Source organism: Leptinotarsa decemlineata, unplaced genomic scaffold, assembly GCF_025532065.1.
Source record: "Leptinotarsa decemlineata unplaced genomic scaffold, Ldec_3_MD MMD2_P_RNA_scaffold_2, whole genome shotgun sequence".
In the NCBI taxonomy this organism is placed as follows: Eukaryota; Metazoa; Arthropoda; class Insecta; order Coleoptera; family Chrysomelidae; genus Leptinotarsa; species Leptinotarsa decemlineata.
The window spans coordinates 19053012-19067428 of NW_027412529.1; the positions used below are offsets into that span (position 1 = coordinate 19053012).

Consider the following 14417-nt stretch of genomic DNA (forward strand, 5'->3'; position numbering starts at 1 on the left):
GAGGACTGCAACTCATATTTGGGGGGCAAGAATGACCTAAGTTCATTGGCCGCATTGAAAAAGAAGAAGATGGATCAATCATTTGCGAATTAACCTTGATAGGAGACTGATGAGTATCCACATATCTCGGCTTGTTTCGAAAAGATTTCAGTTCCATACTAAAATGAAGGCAATGCATGATCTCATCAAAATTATGTTTAGGAGAAATAGTTCCAAGGACCGAAGCAAGTTGAATACTAATTCTTTCTATCAAAAAAGAGGTAGAACGGTAATCTTTCTATCCAAAACGAGGTAGAACGGTAATTTTTCTTTACTTGGCCTATTCTTCTTTCCGGTTCATAAAAACCAAAAGTTTCAACCGCTACTGGATGGAACATATAGTTGTTACCAATATTTTGGTATTTTTTCCTTTTCAATTTTTCGCCAGACAATGCTGCGGTTTCAGCAGACTTCGAACTTTCGGCTAGATGGGGAGCCCCGACCGTGTCAACGCAAGTGAAGTCCCATACTACAGATTTACCGTATTTCCATGGCATGAGAGACATACCATCTGGCCGTTTACCATCATCTCGACTGGTACCTAAGGGTTCCAGAATTGCAGGAAAATCCGCCGACACTCGTTTCAATATGTCGTTCATATGAATTTTTCGGCAGTCAAATTTGTATTTGAAAAGCATCTCTTACCCTATGAATAAACCACTAGAAAACATTTTTGATAGGTTTCTTACAAGTTGTGCAGCTATTTATTTTCAAAAATCTCTTATTTGAACAACTTCGTTCAATAACCAAGAAAATGAAAAAATAGTACCTACCATTTTTCAATAACTTGTATATGTCGTATATCGACAGTGTAAATTTACACAGTGACAAATATTTTATGAAGTGAAAACACTGAATATTAGAGAATTTTTTAGAAACAATACATTTTTAAGTAATTGCCCTAAATAATTTCCTTTCCTGTCAAGTAACATAAATAACTACACACGGCAATGGCGTCCTCTGGGGTAATTCCATAAACTCACATCTATTCCATCAGTAATAAAAGATGTAATTTCTTATAAAAAATATTGTAATTTTTCATAATCAGAATGATCCTCATTTAGTATTACCCTTTTTGAATCTGTTACCTGAGAAACAAAGAAATAATGGCCTTTTAATTGAAAATAAATAGGATAAATTTATAAAGATATTGCATAAGACACTTTTCTTTTTTTTGTAGTGAAAAAATATAAAATGAATACCCAGATTATTGGAGAATGTTATGTTTTTTTTCTATATTCACAAGGACATATAGAAAAAAATCATCTTCTATGAATTTCCCACAATTGTTTAGGCATTTATTCCAAAGTTGAGTCATATGGAGTCTGCTAACTTGCCACTAATGTGATCAAATTTTCGAATTCCATATGCAAATTGAATACGAGAATTCTGAATTCGTTTCAAACGAATGGAATCAGTCTGAAGTAATACAGGACTATTGCAATGATATTCCAGACATAACACTAGAATCTCACATAATTCCAGCTTAAGATTAGTTGATAGGATATTCATTTTTTCAAAACCATCTTGTATTTAGTCGAGAAGAATCACTATATATCACCATAGAATCTCACTTTCATTATTTTGCGAGTTATTTTCTATTGTTTGGAATAAAACAACCAAGCAAAAAATATTATAAAACAGGTATGCAAATCATTTTAAAGTGTTATAACTCCATTTAAATATAGCTCAAATATATTGAACACAATACAATATTCTTCATGAAATATGTAGATTTTAATTTTAAGAATAAATATTATAAAGTCTCCTTCTTGTATAAATAAAAAAAATTGATCAACAGCAGTAATTTCTTCTTACCGAAATATGTCAGGAGCGCAATGAAGTTAGCATTCTATAAGGGTCTTGAGGAATATGAAAAGTCAACAAGTGAAATTGAAAATATAATTTACTTAGTATTTTCATGATTGAAACCCTAAAATTCAAATCTATCATGAGAAAACTTCTCATAATCGTTTTCAAATAGGGTGGTAAGTAAATTTGAATACATAGCATGGAAATCACTTTAAAATTATGTCGAAGAAAAACTACAGCCTTTAACAGAAACGTTGTTTGTGAGCAAGTGGCGTGATAGTTATTTTGATTAAAAAAATTAAATTCCTTAAAAAATACTTCTGTATTCATATGGCAAAGACTAGAGAAATTAGTAAAATAAGTAAGCAAGGAAAAAATCTGTTTTTGCATATGAGTTAAGTGCATTTATGCAAAATTGGTGCAATAATCTAATATATATTTTATTTTTTGTATATTGAATTAATGGCAATGAAGTTTGGATGTTACAAGATAATAATTAAAATATAATTACCTTCAAAAGCAATTGTGATTAAGAATATTTGACAGACATTGTTCTATAAATGAGTAGAACTGAAATTTATCCTGGAAATAACTTTTATTTATCAATACCATTAGGTCGAAGGACCAAACTGTCATCAAACCTCACCTGCTATTTTTTAAGTTTCTCCTATATTATGTCTTGGCATATATTGCTTGTTCCCTTTTCTGTTTTAATGTTTTATTCATTCACTTGTTGATTCATATGTATTCTGCTGTCATACAGGATCACCCATGAATAAAGAGAAATTGGCCAAACACAGGAAGTTAAATGGAGAACATTACCAGGAAACCAATTTTGACAGAGTAAGATAACTATAAATTGAATTTAGAACTTTCTATATTAACCTTTCAGAATCATTTATTTATGTTAACTGCTCATTTTGCTTCCATATTCGTTTAGGTACCAAGCTATATTTTGTTTAATTAAAGGGGTTATATTTTTAGGAGTGACTAATTTTTGGGAAAGAAAGTTTTTGGCTTTCTACTACTATGTTTAGTTTGTATTACTTTTTTGTTATACTTTCCTATTTTCTTTGAAGTTAGCTTCTGCAATCAAAATCCTGTTCATTTTGATCTCCTTTGATAAGTTCTTCAAAGATATTGCAAATATTACTATCTAGATTAAATTATTCAGACATGGTCCTACTTTTCTGAAGTCAATATTTGTTCGTGTATTTAGAAAACCAATCAGTGGTGAATTTACACAATATAATTTCGTTCGGCCAGTAATAATTTGATGAAACTTGTATTTTTCAGTAAATATCATTCACATTATATTTTTGAAAATAAACATTATTATTATTATTTATATATTCCACAAGAATTGAAAATAAAAATGAAGGATTTGATGTTTTCAAGTTACTTCCTGTGGAATGAACTAGATGTTGGTACATGATCATAGTATTGTTTGTAGCCAACCGATTGTCCCAGTTGATTTTTAGAGTAGATCGAAAATTTTAGAAGCTCTTTTCTGAGACTGTCGGTACAAATCTGAAAATATTTCATAAGTTTTCTTGTCTTGATACATTGCATCAAATTTTATTCAAGGATGAACAAAAATGTATTTTTGAGATTGTTCCAAGGTGTGCCTATTTCAAATGATCTTCATGTGTACCATAGTCTGCAAACATTGGTTTATGTGCTATCAGGGAAGAGCTAAATTAAACATCTTTACTAGTTCAAGTATAGATGGCAACAACTATTTTTATCTAAATACCGTTTTGCCTGTCTACCTCTTAACATGTGTCGTAGAACAATGACTTACCACTCATATATCACAAGTCACTTACAGTTGGTATAGAACAAAATGTATCAATTTTTTGGTAATCATGTGGTTAATCCTATTCAACAAATATTAAATGGACGAATATGTTGTATGACCCTCAAGTTAATACTAAAAACTTCTTGTAGGAAAAGAAGGTTGTAATTCATCCACCTCATTTCAACTGTTGAAATTTCAGTCACACTTAGGAAACAAACCATAGCTTTTTATTTTGTTTTATAGATTTATTAACAAAACTTCAATTTGATTCTGAAAAATTGTGAACATACAGTGAGACCCATTCATATTAAAAACACCCCTGTGAAATTTCAATTTATTAACCGATTTCAACCATCTCTATTTATTTGTTATTTATAATTTTTACATTATATTTTTCTTAAATAGTGAATTATTGTCGATTTTTTTCTTTTAACTATATCTCCACCAGCTTTAGTATGTTTTCAAATAACCGTCGCCAAAATTTCATAAAACATATCGGTGTCTGGGCATATAATATTGAACTTTATAAATACTTCCTTGTACAAGGAACTGTTTCTAAACCAGTACAAAGTACAGTGACTCCAATTCCGAAAGTAAATAATACAAGTGATGCAAGTACAATAAGTCCAATAAACAGTCTTCCAACGCTTGAAAAAGTACTGGAACTGGCAGTATATGAACAACTAGTTACATACTTTAATGAAAATAATTTATTCAACGAAAATCAGTCTGGTTTTCGTAAGAATAACTCATGCGAAACAGCATTACAACTAACAGTCACAGTGTGGAAAAAAGTATTGATAAGAAAGAATATATTGTTGCTATATTTCTAGATTTCAAGCGTGCCTTTAAACAATCAATAGGAAAACTTTAATCAATAAACTGAAGTATTATGGTGTAACTGCAATTGAACCCAGGTTTGTGTTTAATAAACCCTACAAAATACAAATTAAGCAGAACACAAGAGTCAGATGCTACAAATGCAATACGGATTTATACAGATGGCTCAAAAACCAAAGAAGGTTCAGGATGTGGAGTGTACTCCAGATCACTAAGCCTAAGGATCAAATGGGGAATGGGAAGAAATACCAGCGTGGTCCAAACAGAACTGGCTGGTATCTCAATCGCCACAAAAGAAATAACCAAGAAAAGAATTTCGGGCAAAAACATAACAATCTGCACTGATAGCAGACAAGCACTATTAGCCTTGAACAGACACCGTGTTACTTCAGGGCTAGCACTAGAGTGCCACCAAGATTTAGCCAAAGCCTCGGTAGATAATAACATTATCCTGAGGTGGATTAAAGGGCACAAAAGGAGTAAAGGTAATCGCATTGCCGACTCTTTAGCCAAGGAAGCGGCTGGACTAAGAATTTTAGGACCAAGTGGCACCCATGGCCTGATGACTTCGATAATTGCGGAACTAGTCAAATGTTACACCCATGCTCAATCTTTAAAGAGATGGGATGAAATCAAAGGATGTAATCTTGCCAGGATCACCTTGGGCGACCCTGGGAAGCTGGCGCCGAAGAAATATCTGGCGATGACCAGGAAAAATCTACGCCTTACAGTAGGATTTCTGAGTGGCCACTGTCAGCTAAGGAAACACCTACATAATATGGGGCTAGTGGACACACCTCTATGCAGGATGTGTGAACAGGAAGATGAGACTGTCAGGCATGTCCTGTGCGAGTGCCCGGAGTTATCGTCAATAAGAGAGTGTGTGTTCGGCGAGTCTTGGCCTACACCTGCCGATATAAAGGAGATGTCTCCCAGCGACCTGTCCACCTTCCTGGAAAGGACAGGATGGACGACGACCTAGGAGGACAACTCCTTGGGAGGATGTACAATGGGTCACATGTGGCCTAAGTGCGTGGGCTTACACTCACCCTCCCTACTCTACAGATACAGATGGTGTAACTGGAAAAGCTTTAAACTAGTTAGATAGTTAGTTATTTTGAGCAAAGACGTCAAAGGACTAACATTTGTGATGTAATGTCAGATCGAATTATAAATGATATAGGTGTACCACATGGTAGTGTTTTGGGACCACTGCTATTCATTATTTATATAAATGATATCAACTATGTACCTGGTTCACGCCATATCAATTTATTTGCTGATGATACCCTTATATATACGAAAAACTGATTTAAAAGAAGCTGTACAAAGTATCAATATATCTTTAAAGAACATTGAATTATATCTACAAGTGAATAAACTCAAATTGAATATCAATAAATCTAAGGCAATGATTGTTACAACAAATTCGAATCAAAGAAAGATTGATACTAACAACATTAATATCAGCATATTCAATAATCAATCACAATTGTAAATAAAATTAAGTACCTAGGATTCATTATAGACCATCAATTAAATTTGAATAAGCATGCCGAATCAAGCATGCAAAATCAAATGGGACAGTTGCAGAAACTACAAAATCGAGGTATGAGAATCATTTTGAGATGCAACCAGTATACCCCTATTGAATCTATGTTGAATACTCTACAGTGACAGCCGGTATATAAAAGACTATTATTTGAACATGATTTTTATTTTCAAAATTACGAGTGGGATACAACCAGCCTATCTTAGCAGATATTTAGTTCGAAATAGTGACATTCATTCATATAACACAAGAACATGTAATACATTTTATAGATCCCGAACAAACTATAAGAGTGGAATGAATTCATTGTTCTTTAAAGGTTTAGATAGTTTCAATAAGTTTCCTGATGAAATAAAACATGTAAATTCCTTGAAAGTATTCAAAAAGTTATTATTAGAATATATCAAATTGTAATACATGACGCACTGTAAAATTATATATGTATATAAATTATTCATATATGCATAACTATATATTGTATATTAGGATTCCTAAAATAAAGTCTACTACTACTAATAAACAAAGACAAACCTTGAAGTTCAAAAACTCACTAAACTAACAGTCCCAAACGAACACCCTGTATCGACAGCTAACAATAGATTTTTTTTATTTATTGTAACAATAAACAACCAATGAATAAACAAGCAATTTAACCCAATCATTTTAATTAAATAGGTACTCTACAAACCTCTTTGGTTCTTTTATCATCATCTCCCAAAAGATGTATAACATCTGTAAATAAATATTGTTGCCAAAAGTATGCATAACTTTTTTTGGCCAAGATGCATATAATTATTTGTGTCATTTGAGCCGTTTTCCTATGTAAAATATTCTATCAGAAATTCTCGATACTCTTGATGAAAAAAATGTTTTTTATCAAATCTGGAAGTGGTCTGAATTTGGTGTTGAATTTGAAAAGCTAGGAATAATTACTATAATAAGTCCAAGTCAAATAAAACATTTTGGATGGAAATCCAAATTTTATGAAATTAATTGGAACTGCCCGAGTTTTTTCTTCCGTTACACTGTTTCACTACAATCCATATCTATAAAGGATGTATTTCAGGCGTGATGCAGAATAGACATAATATATTTGTTCTCCAACCACATCTGTGCGGACCAGATAAGTCGACTGTCGTGTCACATCTGCTGCCATCCACATCCTGTTATTAGGTATGCTGTGACTATGATGCTACAAGTTCAATGACATAAACATCAATACAAAAATCAAAAAGTTCTTGTGTGATATTATTCTATTTTGTCATGGGTGTGATGTGTAAACAATAAGTATGTGTAAAGTATTCTAGTAAAATTTTTAGATAAAGAATTGTACCAAAGTATTTGAAGTCAACTAAAATGTAACTCACTATTTTATGTTGTATCAATAATATAACAGTATTGTCGCTGGCTATTTGGTGATGTTTAACGTAACAAGTGTTCAGTTCAAATCACACAAATCACCAAATAGTCAGCTCATACAAAGAGCGGGTGTAAAGAAATTATAATTTTTTTAATCGGAAACTTGTCACTGAACTTAGCGAATAAATTTTTGACTGTTTTTCCTACAAGTTACGTCTTGAATCTTGTTAGTTTTTATAATTCGAATAGTGATTATTGACCTGAGAATTTGTAGTTACAAACTTTCAAATTCTTTGTTGTTGGATTTATTTACTGTAACATTGTTTCACACAAATGTGAAAGGCAGCTATTTGTAATGAATGTTAAACTCAAATATTGATATTGAACTGGTGTAATGTGATCCAGAAAATGCACAGCTTTACAAATGATCCAGCATCAACAAAAGAACGGAAAGTGAAACCAAGAATCGGTAAACCAATTAGCAAATTTGTTGAAATGATACAATTTGGCAAATATACAATTTCTTTTTCCCTTCAATTATACATAACGTCCATTTTGTTTCATGTCATTTTCCTTTTGTGAATCTCATCTCTGTAGCTGTCAGTTTTGTTCTTTATTTTTCTGTTAATGTTCAAGTTTATGCTCCATGTAAGAGTAATGGTGTCATGTACAGGAGAGGATGTACATTTATAAAAAATGATGTTTGATACTGTATACAACTTGTCCCCTGTTGTTATGTCCTTTATACATTTTTCCATCTTCTGATGTTATGCAACCTAAATATTTGCACTTATAATTCTTCATTGCCTATTTTTATTTTGAGCTGTTCATGTCTCGAAATTATCAATTTTTATCTTCTTCCTACTAATCATCCCATTTATTTATTTTTGAAGGTTTGCTGTCTATTCAGAAGTGTGTCTTCATATTTAGCAATAATTATTACTATGCTATTGGCATATCAGATTTTTTTTCATACCTACTTAATTATCATATAGAATCAAAAATAAAACAAATCAACGTAATGGAACAAGTACAGTCAGCAGTAATATCCAACGTAATGGAACAAGTACAGTCAGCAGTAATACCATTTTTTTACCAAACTTTTTTGGCACAAGCCCCGTCATTAATATACTCCAAATACAAGAACACGAGTTTTGTTTCATTAATGATTAGATATTTTCTCCCCGAATCCACAATAACGACAAATAGAAACAACTTGGTGAACATTTAGGAAAGCATTGTAAGAAATATGCATTAAAATCGAAAATAATTTTTTTGTGATTTGTGTAACAATGGTAAAATGAAAAATCTACCGGGGATTTGGTTAAAAATTAGCAATGATTAGTTCTAAGACTCTTGAATCTTATTCAGATATTGTGAAGAGGTGTACCTTTTCCAAAGTTTACCAAGGCCTTTTTATATTTGAATAAGTGATGTATCTCCGAAGTGTTGGTTATGAATGACACGTAAGATTTATTTGTATTATATTCATAAGATTATTGTATTAGCTATATTACCGTGTTAGGAATCACACAGTTAAAAGGTAAGACCTCGTTAGTCCTCAGCTCGCACAAGTTACGAATTTTGATGTCGTCCGTAGGGGGTCGACAGCTGATTAACTGAATAATAGATTTTAAACAGACAGACAGAACAGATATTTATTAGAGAAACGAAAAATGTACTTTTGTTTACTGTTTAAAAGTTACCAATGAAACCTTAATAACATCCTGTACTTTCTTCTCATTACTCATAAGCAAAATTTCTTTCTAGTCGAATTGAAAAACAGTGGAGGAGCGCTCATCTTGTTACTTTCTACTGTTGCAAACCACAGGGTCTGAAAGCCAAGTTTATACTATTGAAAATTGAAAAAGAATGCAGACTTCTTGAATTTACTAGTGGTTTTTTCCTATCAGAATGTCAATATTTCTTTTTTACGAATCTGTTCATATTCCAAAAAATTAAACTAAGAAAATTATTTATGAATGAAATTATCTATTTTATAGCTGAAATTTGTATTGGAATAAATGTTATTTTGCAAAAAAAGTATTTACTTATCCTTTTCAAATCTTAATATACCTTACAAATCTTAAATAATACCTTCATTTAGCATAGCTAATATACAAAAGTCAGTATTATGTAAAATTCTAAATGATATAATTAATAATAACAGTTTAACAAAATATGACACACATATTGATAGAATATTGACATTTACGTTTGAAATGCAGGAAGCATAAAAATTACAAACATTAGACTCTCCCAGCTGAACAAAGAGAATCATCATTGACAGCATAGTTAACTGTAAATTCTTGCCTGTTTGCTAATGACCTGAAGCTATATTTGCCTATCGAAAGTATTAAAGATTGTCATAAGATATAGGATGATATCAATTCTCTATATGTTTAATCTGAAAATAATGAGATGTCGTTAAATCAAAGAAAATGCTTCCGTGAAACAATTGCTAGAATAAATAACAAAATAGTCTTCAACTACGTTCTTGATGATGTCAATCTAAAACGGCTGAATGAAATGAGAGATTTGGGTATATTCTTTGATGTGAACCTTTCATTCATCAACACCACCAACTTCTTGGTTTTGTCTTCCGGAATTGTAAGGATCAAACAGTGGATGCCACCAGTCCGATCTCATTATACTGTACATATAACTAATATTGAAGCAGTGCAAAATATATTCCTCAGACTTGTTGCCTTCAAATCTGACTTTACAGTTGGAGAATATGATTATTCAGATATACTTGATATTGCGAATTTTCACATCCTACACAACTAGAATGATAATTTTAAGTTCATATCATTTAAATTTTATATAATTACATTGATGTATGTCTACACTTATACATACTTTAAGGTTAAGTTAGTATTAAGGAAACACTGTATTTGTATTATTTATTTATCCTCATGGGGATTACCCGTATACATAAATGAATTTGAAAAAAATTTGCACAAATAACTGCTCTGCCTATGAATCAACTGATATTGTGAAAGCAGTATCGAATCCTACTCTGAGTTAAAAGATAAGCTAATCGTTAGCTTGCTCCCATTTAGACTTTTGAGGATTGTTATGGGAATAACAGCCGGTTAATTGAAAAACTCATTTTGAACCTTTCATCTCAAAACTATTTTTTCACTACCTGCCTTCGCATTACAGTGTACATTTGTGTTTCAATTGCAAATTTTGAAAATTATATATCCAAAAATTTCTATCGACATCTGAAAATAAAAAAAATTCAAGCAATGAATTTATTTCAATTTTTTTTATGATTACGCAAGTGGTAGTATACCTGACTCACAATCCAAAGATTAAAGGTTTAATTCCTGTTTCAACCAGATATTTCCAGCAAGAATTTATCCAGTTGAAAGTGGATTGATTCTGTTATGTGTTGAGACAGACGGGACTATGAATAGCTATGATATACTCCCTGAATGACTTGAGAATCTACTTAAAACGCAAAGCTAGTGATCATAGTAGTCGATGCCGTTGATTCCAATCATGTCCCCTTTGAAATTACTCTGGATACTCCACTGTTCAGAAGTCTTTTTTACTTCTATACGGTGCTATCAGTATGTTTCATTGACGTGTGGGTTATTTTGGGCAACACTGGGTTGATTAAATTGAAAAGGGTATATTTTTAAAAAAGATATATTTTTGGGAAAGAAAGGTTATGACTTTCTATTTCTCCATCTCTATACAAAAAAATGTGTGAATCTTCCAAAGGAAGGAAGAAAACAATAGATTTTAGAATAAATTCTTTAGAAAGATGTGTAAATCCTGCAAAGAAAAAACTTTCAGGCACAAACTGGAAGAAACAACTACTCAAAATAACTACCTTCATATAATAATTGAATTACAGGAAATAAAAATACTTTGGAAACTAATCTAATATATAAAAATGGATGTTTGTTGGTTGGTTGGTTGGTTGGTTGGTAAGTGATAAACTTCTACATCGCTCAACCGATCGTGATGAAACTTGACATGTATAAGTAATTTTTCATAGAGGTTTTTAGGCTATCAATTTTTCTGTAACTCGCCACTAGATGGCGCTGTAGAACAATTTTTTGAAAGCACTGTTCTATAACGCTGCGCACGCCTAAGTTCGTTGATTCTAACTCTGTCAAAACATTGGAACAGCAGCGATACAGCAACATAGTACTAGAACTTTTATATGGATATTGTATTGTACAAAAAACACTTTTTCCTATTCTATTTTTATTCCAAACATTAGTTATACAATTGAGTCAGATATCATTCAAGGATTGTTACACAATATAATATATGATTGTTCTGAAGTTATGTAATTTAGCTGGTTCTGGTTTACAAACAATACAAATATGTTGCTATTTTATAAAAGTAATAATAGCCTTTCATTCCTAATAGCACTATGTCTGTTTATGAAAGTGTTTTGATCAGTTGCTGGTTTCCCTATTTTTCATTACCTTTGCTGGGAAAAAACTGGCTTCAAAAGTTCAAATAAGATATCAGTGAGTTCCTTGTCTAATGGTAAATACTATTAAGGTTTTTTTGCCCATCTTTTGTGATCTAACAAAGATGACCACGACTTATGAATGCTGTAAAAATAAAGAGTGTCTAAATATTATAATAGTATGTTCCACTCCAGTTGTATTTCTCAATTAAAGCATACACTAGTTGAGGGAATGAATGTAAAATGTTGAGAATGTACATCGACATGTGTACTTTTTTATTGGAATTAGTGCCTTATGATCAAAGAAAATACTTGTATGAGAATAGCAATATCACAACATGAAAGGCTAGGTTAGGTTAGGCAAGGTCCAAAGTGAGTGAGTCTATTCGACCTTCCACCGCAACCTACAAGGGTTTATTGTGGCTCACATCTATTCATACTCGACCAAATAACCCCAGCTTCTTAACGAAGCTGATTTGTTTGTATGGTGGGTGGTATTGCAGGTCAGATGGTAAGAGTACGGCTCTGCCGAACTCTAAAAACCTGATTCGGTCCCCAGTAAGGCAGGCACAAAGTATGTTCTCTGCTGTTTCATCATTTTCCAAACAGAGGCGACACACACTGTCTTCCGACAGTCCGAGTCTCTGCATATGATGATTCAAATAACAGTGACCTGTAAGAAGACCTGTTAGACATATTAGTTCATCCCTACTGTAGTCCAACAACTGTTTGGTATCAAGTTTCGAAGTCAGAAGCCAGAAGTCCATAAATCTTCTTGCCATCCAGGCCAGTATGGCCAGGAATCCAGACCAGATACAATCTGTTAAGTCTTCCTATCGAGGAGAGTCGTTTTTGGCAATTTGCTACCAATTTAGACGTTGCTCGGTAGGAGCCAAGAGCTTCCAACGCCGCTTGACTGTCCAAGAATATTTTTATTGACTTGTGTATGAGGTTCGATTCTTCCAATCTCTCCGCACACAATTCAATAACGAAATACAGTCGCATAGACAAGAAAGGCTAACAGCAACTTGAATGTTTTTTGCAACTAGCAGAAGTTACAAATAACTAGAGTTCACAACAATTATATCGAAACAATCTTCAAGTGAAATCATTCCTGAAACATGTAAAGCTATCTTCATGGCAAGGCCATGTTCAGGGGTGGTCCGAGCCAGATTCAAAACTGTGTATTTTTCCATTCTACAAACAACGTATTGAACTGTTCAAATAATGGATTTTGAAAATCGTAGCGTCTGGACTAGCCTTAACAGTATTTTTATTAAAACTCCAACCTTCGATTACGAATCATCATGGTCGATTTATCGCAGACAATTTATGTGTTCGGTGCGTAAAACACAGTTCTGAGATATTCACTTTAAAAGTTTTCAGTGAAATTGATAATTACACTTTTTAGTATTTTATAAAAGTTCTATTTCTACAGACGTCCGACACTTAATAGATCCTAAATGGCACAGCACGTCAAGTTCATTTTTTTAAATATTGAAGTAGAAAAAAAATCCCAAATATTTTTTGACATGGACTTCATTCAATTGATACAAGTAAAATAAAGGGTAGCAGGTCAAGGGGGTTTTTCTTTTTTTAGTCAGGGATAGGGTTTTGACCGTTGTAACGTGAACTACGATTCATTTCGAAAGAGGTTTCGTTGCATATCCTTTTGAAACTTATACATTGGAAAGGCTGTTCAGGGTACAAGGAAGTTTTGTAGAAAATAATTCCAGGTTCACATTTTAGATACTTCAGCCACTGTACGTTCCTACAAGTGAAACCGTTTCCTACTACATGTTCCTTGCGCTGCTGGAGATCACTTTTCAAAAGCTGAGCAAAGTCAAAAAAATGTTCATGGGGGTGGTGAATGTTTCCAGGATCCAAAAATTTATGGTTGATTTTTTTCAGCCCGGGAGATTTTGTGAGGCCACCATTACCATAGGAGAGTCGTTTTTGGCAATTTGCTACCAATTTAGACGTTGCTCGGTAGGAGCCAACAGCTTCCAACGCCGCTTGATGTATTGAATCTATTGGAGCCTTTGAGACTGCCTACATTTTATTTTATGAGAGAGAGGACATTGGCAGATCAAATTCTTCAGACGATGTGGTGCTGCAGGTTTTCCTGCAGCTGAAAAAGCAAATGCGCCACTGGAATAACATAGCAGCTACATGGGTATTTTTATTTTGGCCTCCTCATATATCTGAGTACATTGTCAGACATGTGATCTCAGGTTTTGTTGCTTCAGAAATGAATGAACCAACTTCATTAGCTCCTCGAACAGCTATACCTTCATGCCAAAGGTAAGTTAAGCTCTTAGTGCAATCGTATACTGTTAGGTTGAAAGTTCAGAGTTGACGTTTGTAGAATGCCACAGAATTGTGAACTTGAGGAGTTGAAAGGCACTGTTGCATGTCAGATGTCAGAGTTTTAGTGGTATTGTTGATTTTCGAGTTTTCCTTATCCCTCTTTTTAGTTTCATATGCAAACTCTGCATCTGCAACGTGATTTTTTTTTGTTCTAAAAACTGTTCATTTCCAGAAGAAATTTTGACTTGCATTTCTAGCCTCTC

The 14417-nt window shown here is 32.8% G+C and overlaps 1 protein-coding gene across 7 annotated transcripts in view; it reads left to right on the forward strand.

The window, feature by feature from the left end:
- LOC111507609 (NPC intracellular cholesterol transporter 1) overlaps positions 1-10662 on the forward strand; it is a 75344-nt gene extending 64682 nt beyond the window's left edge. For 4 of the 7 annotated variants that reach the window (XM_074184969.1, XM_074184985.1, XM_074184982.1 and 1 more), the window contains one exon: positions 7111-10662. In XM_074184969.1, the coding sequence (XP_074041070.1) occupies positions 7111-7217 (107 nt within the window). In that variant the 3' untranslated portion in view covers positions 7218-10662. Of the gene's footprint in view, positions 1-2614; positions 2695-7110 lie in introns of all 7 variants that reach the window. The other 3 variants (XR_012467964.1, XM_074184981.1, XM_074184976.1) reach the window with 3 other exon arrangements.
- Positions 10663-14417: the final 3755 nt, after the last annotated feature.